Source organism: Eurosta solidaginis, chromosome 4 (assembly GCF_040869045.1).
Source record: "Eurosta solidaginis isolate ZX-2024a chromosome 4, ASM4086904v1, whole genome shotgun sequence".
NCBI lineage: Eukaryota > Metazoa > Arthropoda > Insecta > Diptera > Tephritidae > Eurosta > Eurosta solidaginis.
The window spans coordinates 226,750,599-226,775,349 of NC_090322.1; the positions used below are offsets into that span (position 1 = coordinate 226,750,599).

The following is a 24,751-nucleotide window of genomic DNA, read 5'->3' on the forward strand; positions in this document are numbered from 1 at the left end:
AAAAGTGTGGGATCTTGAAGCAAACCAATTTTCGTTAATTGTTGGTGAAACAAGCGATGAATCAGAAAATCTTGTTTTGGTGGCTAGATATTTCTACCGTTTATCGAAAAATATTCATCATAGACTTTTGTCACTGTTTGAGCTTAAAAAAAGTTGTTGCAAATGCACGCACATCTCAAAGTAATTTAACGGAGTTGTCCACTGATGAAGACATTCTTGTATTGAAAACTAAATAAATTAATGAGACTAATTTGTTTTATATTAAGTGCACTTACCACTGTTTTGTGTTCAAGTTATGCGATATGCTTCGATAGGTAATGAGAGTTTTTAAATTTTTCTCACACAGCACCAAACAAATTGATGAGTTTTAGTAATTCCAAGGCTATTCTGTTCTTCATACTGCTATGCGGCTATATTTTATATATTTGTGTCTGGAAGTTAATATCATTTCTGTTATACAACCTTCAAATTCAATACCAGTTACATAATTAAAAGTTTCTATATATTTCCGACCTGCGCTAAAGAGTTCAACCAGCAAAATTTAGTCTGCTGATATTATTACATCAATATGAGTCATTTTAGGTGCGATGATTATATCAAAATATTGGATATATAATAAATGTCAGTGTACATAATTTAGATTACTAAGTCTCTAAACCCATAGAATATTTTTATTGGAAGTAAGGCGGGAATATTTTTGCGATAACTTAACAAATGCTCAACGCAGACCTGATATAAACGCTTTGTGCCAAATTATTCCCGTTAGAGAGCAGAACCCCAAAGAATTTAATAATAACGTGGTTAATAATAACTAATTTCTCGTACCTCGTCAAATGGAAATTCGACCATTACTACACAGTTAAAACTCCTAAGACTTTTCAATAGTAAATCTGAGGACTGTGGCTAGATTCAATTAATGTGAACTTTGAAATGTACATTTTTCTCTCACACAAATTACATGGAAATAATGTAAATTTCAAAACCCGCACTTACTGAATCTAGGCCATAGATGGGAAAATTGAAGCGAGAGGGTGCACTGGTTAAAAGAAGAAAAAATAATTAAATTAAAAAAAGTGGAGAACCCAGCTATTGGAAACAATTTTTTTTTTAAATTTTTGTCTGATTTTATAATAAAATTGATACAACAGAGCACTGGAGAAATTTAGTTTAAAAATAAGATTTTTATGTAAATATAAAATAATTAAAAAAAATGTTTAAGTTAAACGGTTTTATTGAAAACAGTACTTACATGAAATAATAATAATACGGAAAGCTAGAAAATAATTAGGTAGGTCCTAGGTACTAGTCATCACACTCCTTATCAATCTAGGGCGTTGATCAGACAATTAAACAAGAGCATTGGACGCGTCATATTTCTATTGATAGTCATAAGTAAAACCAACTGAACCTTAATCAGGTTATGCTACGCCTCACATATTTAGAAATTTCACGCGCCCAGCGCTTTTATTTAATTGTCTGATCAACGCCCTAGATTGATAAGGAGTGTGATGACTAGTACCTAGGACCTACCTAATTATTTTCTAGCTTTTCGTATTATTATTATTTCATGTAAGTATTGTTTTCAATAAAACCGTTTAACTTAAAATTTTTTTTTTAATTATTTTATTTTCAAGTTTTTAGTCTTTATTTAATTGCCTATTATTTCTCATTCTTTTTAGTTCATTTAGTGACTCATTATTACAAGGACTCTTTCCTGTCAATTTGTTACAACCGAAGTCCTCAATACATAATCCTTCCAAAGACTTTACTCGACACTGCGCCACGTATGCTTGTCCTTCCTCCAACTCCAAAATATTTTGATGTCACTTCTACTGGACTGTATGCAATATTTGTTCCAAATATGAGCCAAATCGGGCATCATAGGTCGCTTTCTATTCATGTATGTATTATGTGTTACAAATATAGACCAAACCAAATCGGACCACAAATACGATTTTTGTGAATATCTCGATCCTTGCGCCATCTAGCGGCTATTTTTTTCATAAGTCGCTTTTTATTCTTGCATGTATTATGTGTTCCAAATATGAGCCAAATCGGACCACAAATACGATTTTTGTGAATATCTCGATCCATGCGCCACCTAGTGGCATTTTTTTCACAGGTCGATTTCTATTCTTGCATGTATTATGTGTTCCAAATATGAGCCAAATCGGACCACGAATGCGAATTTTGTGAATATCTCGATCCATACGCCACCTAGCGGTGATTTTTTTCCACAGGTCGATTTCTATTCTTACACGTATTATGTGTTCCAAATATGAGCCAAATCGGACCACAAATGCGAATTTTGCGAATATCTCGATCCTTGCGCCACCTAGCGGCGATTTTTTTCTTATTATTGCATTGTCATCGGGTTCTGAACTATATTCCAAGTTTCAAGCTTGTAGCTTGAAGTTACTTAAATTTCAATTACAAGATTCGTTCACAACGGCCGGCCTGTCAACTCAAGCTAAATAAAACCGTTTAATAATAAAAACAGAACTAGTTTGGCTTGCGGCACGGGTTTGCTCTAAGGTTTTTCGTTAAGACAATTATTTATATAAGGCTTTTTGTTTGTACTTTACCACAACCTGAAACTAAAGATTTTACAAAGAATTCGACACATTCGTGAATTGCCGAATTGTTTGTAAGCCGATTAAAATTACAAAAATTAGGTCCATTTCTTTGGAATTTGGTCGTTTTTTTCAATGAATTTTGGTCCCAAATGAAAACATGGTGTGGCAACCGTGGTTGAGACTCACCTCGCTTCTCACTCTCCAATGGTACCAGCCGAAAGCTAGCTGCAAAGAAAAGAGAAGTCAAAACAACAACCCGACCTACATTTAGTCGCTCCGCCGAAATGAAACTGCAGTAAATTCTTGCAATATTAGTTTGTAACTTATTATTATTTCCGCTTACGCAAGCGGGTGCGTAGAACTTCGCGGTTGCCCGGAAAAAGTATACAAAATTATGGAAAAACCGCGAAATATCCCAAGATATAGCGTCCCAGGGAGGCCCGGGTGATCGTGTAAACCTAATGAGTTCTTCTTCTTCTCCACGTGGATGAGAAGGCTGCGTTGTCTGTGTGGCTTCACGCCAACACACAAAAAATATAAATAATCAAGGTACGGATAAATGTGCTGTTGTTGTAGCAAAAATCTTACAAAAAAAAAAAAATTATAAAAATATGAAGTGAAATGACTACGTTCAAAAACATTCAAAATCGCAAATGAACCACTGCACGGGACGCCCTTTAATACCTCGAATAATTCAATAAGAAAATGATATGTGCACAAAAAAAAAAAAAGGATGAAATGATGCAACTAAAATAATAATAATGGAAAACTTATATCTATCATGAAGCAAGTGCGTCCCCTTCCCAATCATAGATCTGCACACTGCGACGAGCCCTCGCCTATATGGTTTGCTCTATACAATCAGCGCTACGGTCGAAAATTTCTTCATCACCTAGCCCAGCTTTTCAGCTGGTTGGAGTTCCTATATGGTATCTTTTTTGCTTCTCAGAGCAAGCAGAAATTGTTGTTACTTCTTACTGGCTTCCAAATGCCTCCCTCAACTGTCTCCTAATTTAGTGGAATTAATGTGTTATCAATAATTTGCCCTCTCTCTGTATTAAAGTTCTCGATTGGTATTCCTCTGCCTCTGCCATGCACCCACTAATTGCCCAAAAAATTAAAAGGAGCACGACGCAAGTTGGAAGGGAAGCTAGGCTTAAATCACTTTGGAGGTTATCGCGCCTTGCATTTATTTATTTGATCTCAGGCGCACGGCGCTTCTCCTCTCTGTGGCCTCTTCCTCCTGGAACCTTTTTCAGTTTGGAGAGTTATTACCAGGTAAACTAACTGTCCGATTCCAAGCCAGAATTTCGCCTTCCAGATAGGTTAAGGCGGCAATCCATCCAAATTCTTAGCATGCAAGAAAAGAAAAGCATAGATATATTAGAATAGTAATCCCAGATCTAGAACGTTATCAATAGAACTTTTGATAAAATATTATCCTATTTCTGAAGATATATTTTTGTGTTTCTCCTCCCTCCATAGATTTAATTGACATTGTCAAAGATCAATTGTATGGCGGTGACTATGTTAAAGAAGAGGACCCAAAGCTATTTGTATCTGAGAAAACTGGACGCGGTCCACTCGGCGAAGATTGGCTGGAGGAATATTGGCGTGAGGTGAAAGGCAAGCAGCAACCAACAGCTCGTAATATGTCCTTGATGTGCGCCTATAAAATTTGTCGCGTTGAGTTCCGTTATTGGGGTATGCAAACGAAGCTTGAAAAATTCATACATGATGTAGCATTACGAAAAACTATGGTGCGTGCACATCGACAGGCATGGGCGTGGCAAGATGAATGGTATGGCCTAACAATTGACGATATACGCGAGATTGAGCGTCAGACACAGCAAGCATTAGCAAAGAAAATGTGTGGTGCTGAGGGTAGCGAAAGTGATCCTGAAGATGGTGAGTGAAAATGAAATCGTGACAAGTAAGTTAACGAGTTTTATACTTTTCATGAAAATAAAATGGTATATTAACTTTGTCACAAATATCAAAATTGTAAGTCCTTAAAGGAAAATAGATAGACCCACCAATAAATATAACGAAATGATCAGGATGAAGAGCTGAGTTAATTTAGCCATGTCCGTCTGTCCGTCTGTCTGTTTGATTGCACACTAGTCGCTCAATTTTTGAGATATCTTGGTTAGCGGGTATATTTAAGTGTCCGATTAGACATTTGTCGAAACCGGCCGGATCGGATCACTATAGCATATATCCCCCATACAACCGATTTTTCAGAAAAGAGAATTTCTGTCATATCTTCCTCGATTTATCACGCTGAAGCTTCAAACTTCACCACATTCTTTCGTATATTGCACATATTGTTGTCTGCAAAAATGGATGAGATCGGTCGTATATATAAAATATATCCCCCACAACCGATTGTGCAGACAAGAAGATTTTTGTAATTTTTTCTTCACGAAAATAAGTGCCATCTAAGTTTTAAACCAAATTTTCTTTCAGCATTTATTATATAATTATAATTTATTTAAAAAGTACCAACATCCAGATTTTCCATTATCAATCAAATTTCTTATGAAACCCAGAACTTTTGGATCAGCAGCATTTACATAAAGTTTCGACTTCTCCAGTTTCAAATTGAAACCCAGTTCTATGCACTCATTTTCAGGAAGACCGGTATAATCTATATTTTAAACAAAATTTGGTTTTTTCATATGTCCAAAATGTTTCAGATTTAGGCTCAAACTTTTAACCGTGTGCCTGCCACAATCTCAAACTATTTATTGATAAAAAGCGACCGTCGTGGTGTGGTGGGAGCGTGCTTCGCATACCACACCGAAGGTCCTGAATTCAAGTTCCGGTCAAAGCAACATCAAAAATTCAAAACAAGTTTTTCAATTGGAAAAAGTTTGTCTAAGCGCGGTCGATGCTCGGCAGTGATTTGGCGTATACTCCAAGCGTATTTCTAGTATGAAAATAAAACATGTATCCCGCTAATTTGTAGGGAAAATTAAAAGGGAGCAAGACGCAAATTCGAAAAGAAGTTCGGCCTAAATTTTCTCTGTGATAAATTGCGCCAAGCATTAATTAATTTTTTTTATTATTTTTTACGTTTAATGCGTCAAGAGTAAAGCAAATTCTAAAACAGTTAAACAAAAAACAGCTTTTGTTCTACCAAAACAGAAAAGTCAATGTTGTTATGTTTATTCCAGCGAAATGAAATTAGCGCGTAAATATTTTCCTATTCTTTTTCAAAGGAAATTTTAGTTGTATTTAATTGTTCGTTTCTATATTTGTACAGTTGAATTGTGGTACAGTAGTCGCTCATAAAAAAGAACGTTTAGTAATTAGAATGTCGAGAAATTAGAGTCAACTTTTTCAATACGTTACACGATCTGAAATTAGAATCGAAAATTCTAATTTCTGAGCGTATTTTCGGTTTTGTTGCAAAATAGATATAACAAGTAAGGAAAGTTAAGTTCGTGTGTAACCGAACATTACATACTCAGTTGAGAGCTATGGTGGTGACAACATAAGGGAAAATAACCATGTAGGAAAATGAATCGAGGGTAACCCTGGAATGTGTTTGTATGACATGTGTATCAAATGAAAGGCATTAAACAGTATTTTATGAGGGAGTGGGCCATAGTTCTATAGGTGGACGCCATTTAGGGATATAGCCATAAAGGTGGATCAGGGTTGACTCTAGGATTTGTTTGTACGATATGGGTACCAAATGAAATGTGTTAATGAGTATTTTAAAAGGAGTGATCCTTAGTTCCATAGGTGGACGCCGTTTCGAGATATCTCCATAAAGGTGGACCAGGGGTGTCCCTCGAATTTGTATGTACGATATGGGTATCAAATGAAAGGGGTTAATGAAAATTTTAAAAGGGAGTGGGCCTTAGTTCTATAGGTGGACGCCTTTTCGAGATATCGCCATAAAGGTGGACCAGGGGTGACTCTAGAATGCGTTTGTACAATATGGGTATCAAACGAAAGGTGTTAATGAGTATTTCAAAAGGGCGTGGGGTTCAGTTCTATAACCGGACGCCTTTTCGAGATACCGCCATAGAGGTGGACCAGGGATGACTCTAGAATGTGTTTGTACGATATGGGTATCAAATGAAAGGGGTTAATGAAAATTTTAAAAGGGAGTGGGCCTTAGTTCTATGGGTGGACGCCTTTTCGAGATATCGCCATAAAGGTGGACAAGGGGTGACTCTAGAATGTGTTTGTACGATTTGGGTATCAAATTAAAGGTATTAATGAGTGGTTTAAAAGGGAGTGGTGGTAGTAGTATAGGTGGTCGCCTTTTCGAGATATCCACATAAAGGTGGACCAGGGGTGACTCTAGAATGCGCTTGTACAATATGGGTATCAAACGAAAGGTGTTAATGAGTGTTTTAAAAGGGCGTGGGGCTTAGTTCTATACGTGAATGCCTTTTCGAGATATCGCTATGAAGGTGGACCAGGGGTGACTCTAGAATGTGTTTGTACAATATGGGTATCAAACGAAAGGTGTTAATGAGTATTTTAAAAGGGAGTAGGCCTTAGTTCTATAGGTGGAGGCCTTTTCGAGATATCGCCATAAAGGTGGACCAGGGGTGACTCTAGAATGTGTTTTTACAATATGGGTATCAAACGAATGGTGTTAATGAGTATTTTAAAAGGGCGTGGGGCTAATTTCTATAGGTGAAGGCCTTTTCGAGATATCGCCATAAAGGTGGACCAGGGGTGACTCTAGAATGTGTTTGTACAATATGGGTATCAAACGAATGGTGTTAATGAGTATTTTAAAAGGGACTGGGCCCTAGTTTTATAGGTGCAGGCCTTTTCGAGATATCGCCATAAAGGTGGACCAGGGGTGACTCTAGAATGTGTTTGTACAATATGGGTGTCAAACGAATGGTGTTAATGAGTATTTTAAAATGGCGTGGGGCTAAGTTCTATAGGTGGTCGCCATAAAGGTGGACCAGGGGTGACTCTAGAATGTGTTTGTACAATATGGGTATCATACGAATGGTGTTAATGAGTATTTTAAAAGGGCGTGGGGCTAAGTTCTATAGGTGGAGGCCTTTTCCAGATATCGCCATAAAGGTGGACCAGGGCTGACTCTAGAATGTGTTTGTACAATATGGGTATCAAACGAATGGTGTTAATGAGTATTTTAAAAGGGCGTGGGGCTAAGTTCTATAGGTGGAGGCCTTTTCGAGATATCGCCATAAAGGTGGACCAGGGGTGACTCTAGAATGTGTTTGTACGATATGGGTATCAAATTAAAGGTATTAATGAGGGTTTTAAAAGGGAGTGGTGGTAGTTTTATAGGTGGTTGCCTTTTCGATATATCGGCATAAAGGTGGACCAGGGGTGTCTCTAGAATACGTTTGTACGATATGGGTATCAAATTAAAGGTATTAATGAGGGTTTTAAAAGGGAGTGGTGGTAGTTGTATAGGTGGTCGCCTTTTCGAGATATCGCCATAAATGTGGACCAGGGGTGACTCTAGAATGCGTTTGTACAATATGGGTATCAAACGAAAGGTCTTAATGAGTATTTTAAAAGGGCGTGGGGCTAAGTTCTATAGGTGGAGGCCTTTTCGAGATATCGCCAAAAAGGTGGACCAGGGGTGACTCTAGACTTTGTTTGTACGATATGGGTATCAAATGAAAGGTGTTAATGAGTCTTTTTAAAAGGGAGTGGGCCTTAGTTCTATAGGCGGTCGCCTTTTCGAGATATCGCCATAAAGGTGGACCAGGGGTGATTCTAGAATATGTTTGTACGATATGGGTATCAAATGAAAGGTGTTAAAGAGTATTTTAAAAGGGCGTGGGGCTTAGTTCTATAGGTAGACGCCTTTTCGATATATCGACATAAAGGTGGGCCAGGGGTGACTCTAGAATGTGTTTGTACGATATGGGTATCAAATTAAAGGTATTAATGAGGGTTTTAAAAGGGAGTGGTGGTAGTTGTATAGGTGGTCACCTTTTCGAGATATCGGCATAAAGGTGGACCAGGGGTGACTCTAGAATGCGTTTGTACAATATGGGTATCAAACGAAAGGTGTTAATGAGTATTTTAAAAGGGCGTGGGGCTAAGTTCTATAGGTGGACGCCTTTTCGAGATATCGCCATAAAGGTGGACCAGGGGTGACTCTAGAATGTGTTTGTACAATATGGGTATCAAAGGAATGGTGCTAATGAGTATTTTAAAAGGGCGTGGGGCTAAGTTCTATAGGTGGAGGCCTTTTCGAGATATCGCCAAAAAGGTGGACCAGGGGTGACTCTAGAATACGTTTGTACGATATGGGTATCAAATTAAAGGTATTAATGAGGGTTTTAAAAGGGAGTGGTGGTAGTTGTATAGGTGGTCGCCTTTTCGAGATATCGCCATAAAGGTGGACCAGGGGTGACTCTAGAATGCGTTTGTACAATATGGGTATCAAACGAAAGGTGTTAATGAGTATTTTAAAAGGGCGTGGGGCTAAGTTCTATAGGTGGACGCCTTTTCGAAATATCGCCATAAAGGTGGACCATGGGTGACTCTAGAATGTGTTTGTACGATATGGGTATCAAATTAAAGGTATTAATGATGGTTTTGAAAGGGAGTGGTGGTAGTTGTATAGGTGGTGGCCTTTTCGGGATATCGCCATAAAGGTGGACCAGGAGTGACTCTAGAATGTGTTTGTATGATATGGGTATCAAATTAAAGGTATTAGTGAGGGTGTTAAAAGGGAGTGGTGGTAGTTGTATAGGTGGTCGCCTTTTCGAGATATCGGCATAAAGGTGGACCAGGGGTGACTCTAGACTTTGTTTGTACGATACGGGTATCAAATGAAAGGTGTTAATGAGTCTTTTTAAAAGGGAGTGGGCCTTAGTTCTATAGGCGGTCGCCTTTTCGAGATATCGCCATAAATGTGGACCAGGGGTGACTCTAGAATATGTTTGTACGATATGGGTATCAAATGAAAGGTGTTAAAGAGTATTTTAAAAGGGCGTGGGGCTTAGTTCTATAGGTAAACGCCTTTTCGATATATCGACATAAAGGTGGGCCAGGGGTGACTCTAGAATGTGTTTGTACGATATGGGTATCAAATTAAAGGTATTAATGAGGCTTTTAAAAGGGAGTGGTGGTAGTTGTGTATGTGAAGGCGTTTTCCAGATATCGACCAAAATGTGGACCAGGGTGACCCAGAACATCATCTGTTGGATACCGCTAATTTATTTATATATATAATACCACGAACAGTATTCCTGCCAAGATTTCAAGGGTTTTTTTTATTTCGCCCTGCAGAACTTTTTCATTTCATTCTACTTAATATGGTAGGTGTCCCACCCATTTTACAAATTTTTTTTCTAAAGTTATATTTTGCGTCAATAAACCAATCCAATTACCATATTTCATCCCTTTTTTCGTATTTGGTATAGAATTATGGCATTTTTTTCGCTTTTGGAAATTTTCGATATCGAAAAAGTGGGCGTGATCATAGTCGGATTTCGGGCATTTTTTATACTTATACAAAGTGAGTTCAGATAAGTACGTGAACTGAGTTTAGTAGAGATATATTGATTTTTGGTCAAGTTATCGTGTTAAAGGCCGAGCGGAAGGGCAGACGGTGGACTGTGTATAAAAACTGGGCGTGGCTTCAACCGATTTCACCGTTTTTCACAGAAATAATTTATCGTCCCAGAATCTAAGCCCCACCAAATTTCACAAGGATTGGTAAATTTTTGTTCGACTTATGGCATTAAAAGTATCCTAGACAAATTAAATGAAAAAGGGCGGAGCCACGCCCATTTTGAAATTTTCTTTTATTTTTGTATTTTGTTGCACCATATCATTACTGGAGTTCAATGTTGACATAATTTACTTATATATTGTAAAGATATTACATTTTTTGTTAAAATTTGACTTAAAAAATTTTATTTTTCAAAAGTGGGCGTGGTCGTTCTCCAATTTTGCTAATTTTTATAAAGCATACATATAGTAATAAGAGTAACGTTTCTGCCAAATTTCATCATGATATCTTCAACGACTGCCAAATACAGCTTGCAAAATTTTAAATTACCTTCTTTTAAAAGTGGGCGGTGCCACGCCCATTGTCCAAAATTTTACTAATTTTCTATTCTGCGTCATAAGTTCAACTCACCTACCAAGGTTCATCGCTTTCTCCGTCTTTGGTAATGAATTATCGCACTTTTTCGGTTTTTCGAAATTTTCGATATCGAAAAAGTGGGCGTGGTTATAGTCCGATATTGTTCATTTTAAATAGCGATCTGAGATGAGTGCTCAGGAACCTACATACCATATTTCATCAAGATACCTCAAAATTTACTCAAGTTATCGTGTTAACGGACGGACGGACGGACGGACATGGCTCAATCAAATTTTTTTTCGATCCTGATGATTTTGATATATGGAAGTCTATATCTATCTCGATTCCTTTATACCTGTACATTCAACCGTTATCCAATCAAAGTTAATATACTCTGTGAGCTCTGCTCAACTGAGTATAAAAAGGAGAGTCCAATTTACTTATGTTACGTTCGGAAGTCGTTTGATTTTCGTCACGGTTCTGTACAGTTTTTGTGTGAAATTCGATGCGCGTGCACGAGTTTTAGCATTGTTTGTTTAAAAGTAAAAGTAATTCGCTGAAATGCCAAATAAATGTAAGAAAAATATTTTGTCCTTGGAAACCAAAATTCAGATCTTGGAAAAGCTTGACAAAGGTGTTCAAGGGAAGTGGTTAGCCCTAGAATAATTGATTCTAATTCGAGCTAATTGAATATCTAATTGCATTAGCAGAAGTCAATTAGATTTCTAAATGTAAAGGTAACCCAATTTTTTTTGCGAATGGCAACTAATTGCAATTAGATTTACTATTAGAATTAAAATTTCAATTATCTAATGGGAATTAGTTGAACTATTTCTAATTGTTTAATGAATTAGAGATTATAAACCAATTGCATCAATTGCTAATTCTAATTGAAATTTAACCTGTATGCAAAAGTTTTTAACCTATACATATATACATTCTTACATTAATATTTACATACTAGAGGTGCTTGGCTCAATAGTGAGAAATGTTTTGTCAGCAAATTATTATATTGACCTACATATTGTCAATATGATTCCTACTTGAGCAATTTGGATATGACGCGTTAATGGATTAGGCGACTTGGCAAAGGCGAATGAACTCATAGTAGTTATCTGGGTCAATGAACGAATGTTTGTAATGTTAAGTGTTTGAAGTGAGGTGAATTCCACGCGATACTACACCATCGGCCTTTTAAGTGAGAGTATATAATTTTATGCTTAATTTTAGACGGCCACTCCAATATCACTGTGATAAGTGTGCCGTGTTGTTTCATTTGTCATTGAATGACCCAGTCAACTTGCTTGTTGTTACCAAATAATTTTATGCATTCAGTTGTAATTTATGTCGTAGTGGTAACTTGATATTATAAGTTTATATGTTTTCTTTTTGCTTTTATTCGTTTGTATTTGCTTTACATACTATGCCCGTTATGCTCATTCTCGCTTTGTCATAAAAGCTGAATTTTTCTAGTTTTTTCAATGGTGAGTAATTTATTATTATTATTTTTTGCACAGCCGACCCTTAAGAGCGTGGACTCCCTTAAAAAGCGGCATGTGTTTACAAATTATTAAGAAGTAACTGTAACTTTGTGCTAACATGGGTTAGTATTTTTATTTCTTTTGTTTATTTACATTTGCTGTATTCCGTATCTATGTTGTTGAGTAAACTGGGATGCTTATAGTCAGCCCTATTCTTGAATCCATCGTAGAAAATCTACGAATACAACCCTCCGCTACGAATACGAAGAATTTGCTATCACTGAACTCATGTGAAACCGAAAAAAGTGCTGCCAACATAAAATGTCAAATATTGGTTATTCGAAGTCAGCTGAGCGATTGTAAATAAAAAACTTCAACTTAAATTTTAGTTTAAAATTGCATTATATCATTTAAAATAAAAGTTTAGAGCTTAAAATGGATTCCATATCATTTGCAGCTTTGTTAGAAGAAAATGAGCAAGAAAGGCGTGATTTAAAAATTGCGAGGCGTCTTGAAATTAGAAGAGGCTATGTATGTGAAAGGATCCGTGTTTTAATTAACTTATAAAGATTTTAAAAAATTGTGTTTTATAAAAACTTTCCACCTAAACAAGGCTGCGTTTACCTACGTGCTCGGTGTTATAAATGAAGGAAGTACACCGTTCGGTGGGTCATCTTCGCGCTTAGCATCGGTATTAGGTTTTTTTTTTGCGGAAGGTAGCTATCAGCACGGAGTTGGAAAAGATTTTGACTCTCCGATGTGTCAGACCACATTTTCCAAAGTTTTGAAAGATGCCTTACTAATTTTCCAAACGCGGCTATGTCCACAACTGATGCACTTAGATCTGAGCAATGAACAGAAACATAGCGTAAAAAGGGATTTCTACGAAAAATATAGCTTTCAGGGTGTAATCATGTTTTATAGTTTTTGTAATAATTGTCATTATTATAAGACCCTTAATTTTAAATAAGTTTCTTCTGGTTTCCAATGTTTTTGTTGGATTTGTTTATGCCAGAATATCCTCTAGCTTCGAACCAGTTTGTTGCCATTACTTCTCATACTTTTTAAAATAATTTTAAATAAAAAGAACTTGGCGGGGTCTCTTCCAGCAAGGTCCTGCAAACAATTTTCGCTTGTTAGTCAAATTTTGTGTTTTAAGGGTCCAACTGGCAGGATCTTCCCCCAACTAGATTTTTTAGCAATTTTGTCAATTTCAAACCTAGTCTGGCAGGATCGCCATGTAATATTTGCGAATAATAATAAAATTGAAGCGCCGAAGTTTAGCGTCAGAATGATATTCCAGTTTTATTGAATAAATTCTTTCCTATTTATACAAAAGTTCTTAACCTATACATATATACATTCTTACATTAATATTTACATACTAGAGGTGCATGACTCAATAATGAGAAATGCTTTGTCAGCGAATTATTATATTGACCTACATATTGTCAATTTGATTCCTACTTGAGCAATTTGGGTATGACGCATTAATGTATTAGGCGACTTGGCAAACTCGAATGAACTCATTGTAAATATCTGTGTCAATGAACGAATGTTTGTAATGTTAAGCGTGTTTGAAGTGACGTGAATTCCACGCGATATTACAGTGGTACCACCACAGCCAACAGCTATTTATTGTGAGTAATAAACATCTCATTGTTAGCAGTAAAGAGGCGTAGTTTATCAAAAATAAATTATATAGTTTATTTAATTTAGTGAAAATAGTGTCGTATTATAATCTTAAACTTGAGCCCAGTCAAAGAACCACAAGTTGGGAACGATCATTTTTTCAACTTAAGTAATAGCATTTTTCGCTTTATAAAAAAATCGCAATTTTGATTAGCACACTATGATTCTCAAGTTTAGCCACTGTTTCGTAACAAGTCTTGAGATTTTAGAGGTATTTAGAGCATGAGCTCTAATGGTGCTCAAGGCCAAATGCTTGTTGGGTATATTCGACGCCATTTCGAACGAACGCATATCACCGATAGGTTAACTAGAGTTTAGCCCTGCCAGATCGGCTGCTTAAGCTCAGCTTAAACTTCAGTTAAAATGGACTGAAAAACTGCAGAACAAGTTTAAGCGTAGTTTAACTGACAAACTGAGTTGAACTTGTATTGAAAAACCGGACCTAAGCCATGTCCGTCCGTCCGGCTGTTCGTCTGCTAACACGATGACTAGAGGAATTATTGAGATATCTAAACAAAATTCGGTATACGGGCTTATTTGAACCCAAAATCGGTTGGGATTGACGATATCGAAAATTTAGAAAAATGAAAAAAATTTGGAAATATGGGCGTAGCACAACCCGTATTTAGAAGAAGAAAATTTGGAAATTTAACATGCCTTACGGCCTTTAAAGATATTACATTGAAATTTGGCAGAGACATTACCCTTGCCAAATTACACAGACTGAGTGAAGATAATCAAAGTCAATGCTATAATACTAGGTACAAACACACGCCATATTGGCAATTTATACCATTTGGGCAATTTATTACGCAATTTATCATATAATAAATTTTAATAACAAATTGCCAATTTAAAAAAAATTGCGTAATAAATTGTTTCAAACTGTAAATACAACCTTGTAAAGTGTGTTTATTGAGTAGATTTAAACGTCAGCTGCGCATGGCTCAACTATATGGTTGGCTCATCTCATCAGCTGATATTATTTTTTTCATTTCACTGGAGTAGGAATTGTCAAAAGAGGATGGCAAACTCAAAATGAAACCAAAACATTGAACACATTATCTTACAACACACAAAAATTTTAAAGTTTTATGTTTTCATTCCATTCCATTCACCTAATTCCAACACGCACATTTTGACATTCTGAACACAGGTATGTTGTTGCTGTAGAGATGAGCCAACCGGCCATCAAATTACTATTGTGTAAGCTAAATTGAGTTGTATGAACACCACTCAATTTGAATTGATATTGCCTCAATTTATTTTTCTGTTTGAACATAGCATTAGTCGATCAAAAATCTCTCAATCCGAACGAAGTTTGGCACAAACATTTTTTCATAGCTACAACTTTTAAACTGCATTTTAACCCGCTCAAGTCGATAAGTGGTAGGCTCTGTATCCTTTTTGCTTCTTTCGACTGAAAATGAGTTTAGAATAGAGCTATATACATTAGGGTGGGTCGATTAGTATGGGCGAAACTTAACCGATATCGCGCCATAGATTTTTCGATAGGATTTGGGCTCAGGAAAAAAAGTTCCATTACGCATACCCAAAAACCTAATTATCGAGCCTGCGAAACTTAATTTTTTTCAGTTTTTTCGACTTTGATTTTTAAGGTTTCTTTTCATGACCTACTAAAAAAATTTTCATATGTATAGGTACCATATATATTAGGGCGGGTCGATTTGTGGTCGATGTGTGTGAGGCAAAAAATCGCCCATTGCTCTGTGAAAATCACATTTTAGGGATCAAAATAAGAAACTTTGCCGAAGTAACCATACCTCTAACCTCTACCACTGGCATCGGTGGGTCGGGCCTCCAAGGTTAGTGGGGGTTGGTCATACATTTGGACTCGATTGGAGCACTCTAAAAGGGTCAAAGTGGGATTTTTAAAAATTTGCCCCTACCTGGGGGGGACATCAGAATTCGTTTTAAAGGTATGGTTCCTTCGGCAAAGTTTGGGCGATTTTTAAATCGACTGGCCCTAATATATATATAAATATTTTTTTTTTTTCAAAAAACTGTTATCGCCAACGTTTTTAGCGGACATTTTTGGGTATACCATATACATGAAAATTTTACAATCAAATGAAAATCTTTTAGTAGGTCATGAAAAAAACCTTAAAAATCAAAGTCGAAAAAAAATCAAAAAAATTAAATTTCGCAGGCTCGAAAATTATTTTTTTGGGTATGCGCAGGGGAACTTTTTTTCTTGAGCCCAAATCCTATCGAAAAATCGATGGTGCGATATCGGTCAACTTTCGTCCATACAAATTCGACTTTGATTTTTAAGGTTTCTTTTCATGACCTACTAAAAAAATTTTCATATGTATAGGTACCATATATATTAGGGCGGGTCGATTTGTGGTCGATGTGTGTGAGGCAAAAAATCACCCATTGCTCTGTGAAAATCACATTCTAGGGATCAAAATAAGAAACTTTGCCGAAGGAACCATACATCTAACCTCTACCACTGGCATCGGTGGGTCGGGCCTCCAAAGTTAGTGGGGGTTGGTCATACATTTGGACTCGATTGGAGCACTCTAAAAGGGTCAAAGTGGGATTTTTAAAAATTTGCCCCTACCTGGGGGGGACATCAGAATTCGTTTTAGAGGTATGGTTCCTTCGGCAAAGTTTGGGCGATTTTTAAATCGACTCGCCCTAATATATATATAAATATTTTTTTGTTTTAAAAAACTGTTATCGCCAACGTTTTTAGCGGACATTTTTGAGTATACCATATACATGAAAATTTTACAATCAAAAAAAAATCTTTTAGTAGGTCATGAAAAAAACCTTAAAAATCAAAGTCGAAAAAAAATCAAAAAAATGAAATTTCGCAGGCTCGAAAATTATTTTTTTGGGTATGCGCAGGGGAACTTTTTTTCTTGAGCCCAAATCCTATCGAAAAATCGATGGTGCGATATCGGTCAACTTTCGTCCATACAAATCGACCCACCCTAATATGCATATGTACCATTGCGTAGCCTTATAACACTATTAACCACACAAAGCAAACAACAGCGTTTCAAGAACACAGCTGGGTATGTAATGTTCGGTTTACTTGTTTATTTTATATTTATCGAAAATATCTTTTAAGTGTGTATGTCTGTTCGATATAATTGTAGTACATATCTTATACAGTCGATTATTCGGATATTACAAATGGGATAAGATTATTGCTCAGCTCCATTCATGAAAGGTATGAAGACTTCGGCACAGCCGAAGACAGTTCCGTCCTTACTTGTAAATATTTTATTTATTACAAACTTTAGCCGACAGCATTGCTGATCTGCATGGCAGACTAATAACAAGCAATACAGGCAGTGAACGTAGAAAATCGAGTGGCGCACCACCACCGATGGTCACCCAAGAGCCGCCAAGTGCTGACGGCACCTCAGATGAGGATGAAGAAAACGCTGGACAAGAAGTGAGTGCACGTTCACGTTCGCAAAGCATACAATTGACGAAGTCCAAATTCGGTTCTAAGGGTACGCTACATTCGCCAGCTGGCTCGGCGCATAGGTTCGATTTGCAGGTAAATATTTGATCATGAATATTTAAAATCATTGGTGTGTTTCATTAAAAAATGCTTGCTTAAAGTGTGTAATTTATGACATAACTGTTAAAATAATTTGTAATCATACACGAAGTACGAATCTTGTTTGTGTTTACATGAATGTCTTGTACGCCTAGCTGACTTTTCGTTTTGCGCTTTAAACGGCAAGGTTGTTTGAATATCTTGATGGGTGAGGAAATATGATATAGAGCTATGAGAATTATGGATAGGAACATTTATAGTACTTACCGAACAGTAGTCCTGAAGAGATGATAGTAGCTATCGAGCAAAATAACATAAATGGAGATCTACACATACTTAAAATACACAATCTTTGATAGTGCTCGTGTTCTACACAAGATCAAGGCCTTAGATTTACTAATTGCCCCATGTGTATCAAATAATCAATAGCCAAACCAATTTAATAAGGGGATTTGTGTTCCTAGGAAAGTGTCAGGAATTGTCGTCTACACACGAGGACCCACTGAAATTAAGAAGCTTTTTTTAAATAATAAGCCATCAAACAAGGGTTCCGCTTGTTGATCATCATTTGCACTAATTTTCTTAAACTGGGAACATGACCAAAAGCACCGTCGTTTCAAAAGCCGGTTGGAGCGTATCACTTAGGAGCTCTTCAGAAAAATCAAACTCTCGTCATATCTCCCAAAAGCACTCCACCATTTCATTTATCTCTACATAAGGGGTCGGCATTCCGTAGCACATTGTGCTCTCCATACGTATGCGAAATGGAAAGGGCTACTGTTGACAAAATAGCAGGCATATTGTAAGGACAGGTCAACGAGGGCTACTCTTCGTCTCAGGGTTAAAAACCAAGAGGTCAACCATGGCCAAGGGTACTGCTGCATAGAAGCTATTAGATGTGAGGACTCTCACAAGTTCTGCTTTATGAGATAGAAGTTAAGAAATTATGCTCTATGAGATGCTGCTGTAGTGGAGCGCACTGGGCGGATATAGCTGGTTTTTATAAACGGCGCTATTAGAACAACACCTACCTTGGCTTTGGTGGCACGCTTAACATTACACACGAAGCGGCTGCGGCCCGGTCTTTAATCAAGTTTCGTGATACGTTGTAGGAGATTTGTGACTTCGGCCACACTACGATTCTTACCGAATTAGATTCCGTCCCAGATAGGACAAACTATTATATGCCGAAAACTGCCCCATGTGTCAGTTACTCATTAATTTTCTTTTATGAGCACTGGGGAGTGCCTAATCTCGTTTGTGGCTGGATCTAACTAAAGTTAGGATGATCTGAGTCAATATCAGTATTCCGAGGAGTTGTCACATGAATTTGTCGGCGCGCAACTGAAGTAGTCATAGGGGGCAGTAGAGAGTACAGAACTCCGCCAGCTATGCGGATGGTCAGAACTAGATAACGTCGAGCCGTTTTAGTGCACTAAAGCAACAAAGTGGTCAATAATTAGCCTAACACAAACACAAACAAAAAAATTGGCAAAAATATTTCGGTCTTGACTCACTTGGCTTCCTCTCAGGAGGAATCAACCAAGTTCGACATAGGTTTCATTCAAGATTATATTGTTGATTGCTATAGCTTTTATCACCGTAATCGAATGTGGTATCACAACCTGCATGCTTCTCCTACCGGGGTATCTACAACTCAACCTAACGCAACCCGGACCGCTTGAGGCATGTTGAGGTCCTTCTCAGCTTAGGTGGATTGGGCTCAAATGACGAAATGAGGCATACCTGAAAGTCCGCACTGGTACACTGACGTCTAGAACAACTGCGATATCTCACAGAACTTCCCACATATTTGACTCAATATGCGTCTGGGAGGCGGTTCCCTGTCTACCAAGCTTTTGTTGCTGTGTCTTTTAAGTTTTCATCGAAGTAAGCATTTTCTTAAGTTATAAGTATCTACACCTCCTAAGGAGATACGCCGTGACGGCAACCATAAGTGATATGCGAACTTTGTTGCAACTTTGCTCGCAAGGGCACATTGAACACATCGCTCCTGCTGTTGGTAGCCATAATTTCGAAATAGTAAAAGAATTCGTTTATTTGGGAACTAGCATTAACACTAACAATAAAATCAGCTCTGAAATCCAGCGAAGAATCACTCTTGCCAATAAATGCTAATAAATGGACTAGTTAGGCAATTGGCATGTAAAGTACTCTTTCGGCAAACAAAAATCATGCTCTACAAGTCAATTATCCGTCCCCTCTTGCTATATGGTGCAGAAGCATGTACCATGACAACATCAGCTGAAGAGATAAAGAGAAAAGTTCTTCGAAAGATTTAGGAACCTCTACGCGTTGGCGATGGCGAGTAACGAAAAAGATTTAACGATGAGCTGTACGAGATTTACGCAGCCATAACCATAATCTATCGAATTGAAACGCAGCGGATACGCTGGCTATGCCATGCTATGCGAATGAGAGACGACGCGCCGGCTAAGAAAGTATTTTTATCGGAACCCGCCTATGGAAGCAGAGGAAGTGGGCGGCCATCACTCCGGAAAACGATTTAGACTCCCTTGGTGTGACCAATTGGTGCCATTAGGCATAGCGAAGGAGCAACTGGTGCGCTTTGTAGGACGGCCATAACGGTTTAAGCGGTTAAACGCCAATTAAGTAGGCAAGTAATTGAAGCGATTCAGATAGCCGAGGTATCTTTCCTTCCTTGCATCTATGCTCGGGCGAAATTGAAAGCAACGAAAGAAAATTTTTAAATCTAACTTAATATGTATTTCTTCTACAAACTTAGGCAGCTCAGGGTTTTAATACGAGGGCAAAGCTTACCTCTTTAATTATGCGTTCTCTCGACTGAGGTCCAATTTAATTAGTATCTAATTTTAAAAGGATGCTTACTTTGCGACCTCCTTCACTCTTCAAGACATTCAATTTTTCATTATTTTGCGAAACTTGCATTTGTATTTCTTCTTGTTAACAAAATTTTTTTAAATTTAAACGAAAACACTAATTAAACAAATTTATTAATAGCCGCATGCTAAGAGTACACATCACAAAAGCGTAAGTTTCTTTGTTTTACTAAATGTAATATCTGAATGCAAAATCGAATGCCTTTTTTTATTTTTATTGTTTAATTGGTTTTCATTCTTATAGAAGTTTTCTAGTTTTACAACAAAACTAAAGCGAACGTTTGGTGTGATCGGTTCTAGAGTGAAAAGAACTTTCCACGCAGAAGTTTAAATCTTGTTAAATGTAACACATAGCCATTTTCATTTCGCTGTTTGAAAACGCCTACTCACTTTGTAAACCGAACCACCTCGTTGTTATAGTCTTTTACAAAAGTATCGCTCCCAGCAAAATAACTAATTATTCAAAAATTTCAGGTTGCAAATTGGCGTATGGAACGTTTAGAGGTGGATACTAAGTCGAACTCTGACGAAGAGTTCTTCGACTGCGTTGGTAAGTACTTTATATACCGAAAACATAGTTTCTTAAGGAGATGGAAATTACGTCTGTAATTGCCACTTCGTCAGAGCATCTAAAAGAGCACAGTAAATTGGAGCGACAGGTGCAGAAGAATTACCGTAACTGACGCGTCTCACACTCCCAATCATGCTGATCAATAATCAGAAACATCGACCCAATTACAGATTCTTTCATATGATAAATTATCTGCGACAGCGTGAGTCAATGTATGTGCGATTTGTGCTGCGACTAACTAGCAGTAGCTAGTGCAATCACAATCTCATTGGCTTATATTTTCGCAGATAACGACTCCTCTGATCACAGCCGTTTTGTGATAAACATGCTTCCGAAAGAAATCTAACTCAGTCACGGTGATTTCTATGACTCAATCCCGCCGATTTAGTTTTATCTTTCTGTCGGTGTGACAATATCAGTAGTAATCGCAGCACAAATCACAAATGCATTGACTCACGCTGTCGCAGCTAGTTTCTTTGCTGAGACAAAAGTTGTGATTGTGATTTACATCATATTGTAACGAAGTTAGAGAAATTCCGCTTATTCCAAACCTACTGCTATCGTTTGAATCGCTAAACTGTTGAATAAATAACTCCAATATTCAATAATGCAAAATGGTCTTTATTAGACTACTTTGGGAGTACTTACAATTATACTTCAATTCGCAACTAATAGCGTGCTTAAATCAAACTGATTACTGACTACTCAGCTTGCGCTGCTTTTATACTCTCCGTTGCTTCATTCGCATATTTCTACCAAAGTCTAGACGTTTCGCCTTCTAGAATCCCTTGCTTGGTTACCAGCGATATACATGTATATTTGCAGTTTAGGCCTTTCTCATATTCATATGCGTGTGTATGTCAGCACTACTTCTGCTAATGACCACAAGTGTGTGCGCGTAGTATCTCTTTATTGCATTGTATGTATTTGCGTAAATGATGATTAATTTGTTTACGTACCAAGAGTGGCAGCTTGCTTTATTGTTGTTGTGCCTTTATTTAATAACCGCCTAGTGATGTGAGTATCACTTAGTGATGCTAATAGTCATCACAATATTATTTTTCTATAAACGTTCGGGTCACCAAAAATAATGCAAATCGGTGCGACTTTCAAATCGCAGTTGCAAGTTGCGTGTAAAAATCGCTGCGCCATTCAAATCGCAGTCACACATCACGATTTTCCTTGGTTCTAACAATAGTTGCTTGCATACCTGCATATCCTTATAACTCACTGTTTTTCGTTTTTGATTTAGATATCAATGAGACAAACTCACTTGCCAAATGGAGTTCGCTTGAGCTACTCGGCGAAGGTGATGACAGTCCGCCTCCAACTAGTGGTGTGGCTTACAAAGATAGTGAAGAAGATAGCATTTTCAATCAGGACTTCCTTATGCGCGTTGCTTCCGAACGTGGCAATAAGCGTCAACTACGTTCCTCGGCTAGCATAGATCGTGCACATGAAACTTCACCGCCAGGTTCGCCAGGTGCACCATCTTGTTGCACCACTATACTCATACTCGTTGTACATGCGGGCAGCGTTTTAGGTAAGACGTGAAAAGTAAATGCTTGCAAAATGAAGCTAATAATGTTTTTTTTTTTGTTCATTTCAGACGCCACCAGTGAGCTGACCGCCAAGAAGTCAGACATTACCACATTTCGCGGCGCTTTCGAGGGGGTTATGCGTCAACATTATCCAAGTTTGCTGAGTCATGTCACAATAAAAATGGTTCCATGTCCTTCCATTTGTACCGATGCATTGGGTATACTCTCTAGCCTTAGTCCATACTCATTTGATGCTTCGCCATCGGCAGCCGATATACCAAATATAGCCGATGTACCTATTGGCGCAATACCGTTGCTATCGGTGGCATCACCAGAATTTCAAGATACCGTTAATAAGACAGTGACAGCAGCAAATATTGTTTATCATGAATTTATGAAATCTGAAGAGGGTCAGGGTTTCGCCGGTCAAGTGGTAATGCTGGGTGATTCGATGGGTTCGCTGTTGGCTTATGAGGCGTTGCGCCGCGGTAATTGCTCTGATGGGGCTGGTGATTTTGGTGGCGGTAGCCGTTCATCACGCACAGATGACGATGAACGTCTTGTCGATTCAGATTTTGATGCGAAACGTTTATTGGTTGCACCATCGTCACGTCGTCGACGATCCTCATCGAGTGATTCGCGCGGTAACAAGCTGGATTTTGAAGTGGGTGATTTTTTTATGTTTGGCTCACCGCTCTCCATTGTGTTGGCATCACGCAAGTTGCACGATGCTAAGGCGGGTAAGTTGCGCTTGAAGTTTGTAAAGTTTTGCCACTTATGTATATTCATAAGTTTTGTATATTTCACACAGCCATGGTCCGACCAAACTGTAATCAAGTGTACAATTTATTCCATCCTACCGATCCAATTGCTTCCCGTCTGGAGCCATTACTCAGCGCCAGGTTTTCCATGTTGGCACCAGTAAATGTTCCACGCTATGCTAAGTATCCATTAGGCAATGGGCAGCCTTATCATTTATGTGAGTTTCTAATTAAAATAAAATGTTTCAATATATTTATTTACCTTATTTTTTACAGTGGAGGTCATTCAGTCTCACCCGCAGCATTTTAACGATGCCAACAATATATTTAGTGGCAGACGTTTATCGGATGCTTCTATGCAAAGTACTATATCTGGCCTAATTGAAAATATATCGCTAAGTACAATCCACTCACGTAAGTTGCTAGTTAATTTAGAAAGCTTGAGCATAAGTTTTATAGAGAAAGTTTCCCTATAGATAACACGTTACTCATATAAAGCATTGTAGCACTGCTAAGAAACTCAAACTTGTAAAATAACTATAACAAAATTACATTAGGATGGACCAGTTTCTTTTAGCGACACCTTTTCTAGCACATTGTTTAAGTGAAAACAAGTCCAAGAAGCCTTTTTCAAAAATGAAAGAAAAAAAACTACCAGAAGTTTCGAAAACTCGAAATGAGTTCGAAATATCCTTAAATATAATAGCAAGGTAGTTATTCTCTTTGACTTAAGTCTCAAAATTGGTAATGCCTTACAATTCTATGACTTAGAATTTTATGTGATATGTTTGTATGACAATGATTTTGAAAAAGTTGCTTAAAACAAATTGGCCCACCCTAGTTTACATAAAATATTGACACTTGTAAAATTAGACTTATTAGTCATATAAATTACATACATATATACATTATCCTTGCAGTCCAAATGAAATGGTGGGGCACAAAACGTTTAGATTACGCTTTATATTGCCCGGAAGGTTTGAGTAATTTTCCAGCTCACGCTTTGCCGCATTTGTTCCATGCCAGTTATTGGGAGAGCGCCGATGTGATTGCATTCATTTTGCGACAGGTGAGTATTGGATATTTTAAAGAAAAAAATTTGATTAGGTGTTTTTTATTTTGGTGAGAGCTTGAGGTTTAGAGAAAAAACCTATGTACCGTAGAGTTCAACAACCTCGAGAACATGTGACAGAATATAAACCGATGATATCTCGAAAAAAATACTTCTAATAGGGTCTACACACAGTGAACCAGATTCAAGAGTCAGTTTCGATGTGTAAGTGAAAATATTTTAGTATTAGTCCCACAGACATGACTCTAGCTGACTCGTACACCTACAAAGCTGACTCGCTAGTGAGATGCACCGTGTGTAGACCCAATAAGGCTACGAATGAGAAATTTAAATTTTCCCTCGTACGCGTTTCGATACTTTCGCAACTTCGTCAGGGAATTTTGTTATCATTAAAAAAAAGCATAAAACACACTTATTTTCATAAAATGCTAAACACTTCAACACAATCTTCCAACGATTTAACTGATATGCTAAAATTTAAGTAGAAGATGGGAACAGTAGAAATATAATATGGGAACACTTTAAGAATAACCGATTATCAGTTCAGCGGACCAGGGAAAAACAGATGA

The 24,751-nt window shown here is 37.5% G+C and overlaps 1 protein-coding gene across 9 annotated transcripts in view; it reads left to right on the top strand.

Annotated features, from left to right (window-relative positions):
- Positions 1 to 24,751, top strand: part of LOC137251044 (protein retinal degeneration B-like) — a 140,240-nt gene that overhangs the window by 86,792 nt on the left and 28,697 nt on the right. For 7 of the 9 annotated variants that reach the window (XR_010953154.1, XM_067784926.1, XM_067784924.1 and 4 more), the window contains exons 5-13: positions 4,062 to 4,484; positions 17,090 to 17,352; positions 20,359 to 20,388; positions 20,712 to 20,787; positions 22,061 to 22,351; positions 22,418 to 23,089; positions 23,161 to 23,328; positions 23,387 to 23,524; positions 24,031 to 24,179. Coding sequence is in view for 8 of the 9 variants with exons in the window: in XM_067784926.1 (XP_067641027.1) it covers positions 4,062 to 4,484; positions 17,090 to 17,352; positions 20,359 to 20,388; positions 20,712 to 20,787; positions 22,061 to 22,351; positions 22,418 to 23,089; positions 23,161 to 23,328; positions 23,387 to 23,524; positions 24,031 to 24,179 (2,210 nt within the window). In the remaining variant the exon portion in view is untranslated. The remainder of the gene's footprint in view (positions 1 to 4,061; positions 4,485 to 17,089; positions 17,353 to 20,358; positions 20,389 to 20,711; positions 20,788 to 22,060; positions 22,352 to 22,417; positions 23,090 to 23,160; positions 23,329 to 23,386; positions 23,525 to 24,030; positions 24,180 to 24,751) is intronic. The other 2 variants (XM_067784928.1, XM_067784925.1) reach the window with 2 other exon arrangements.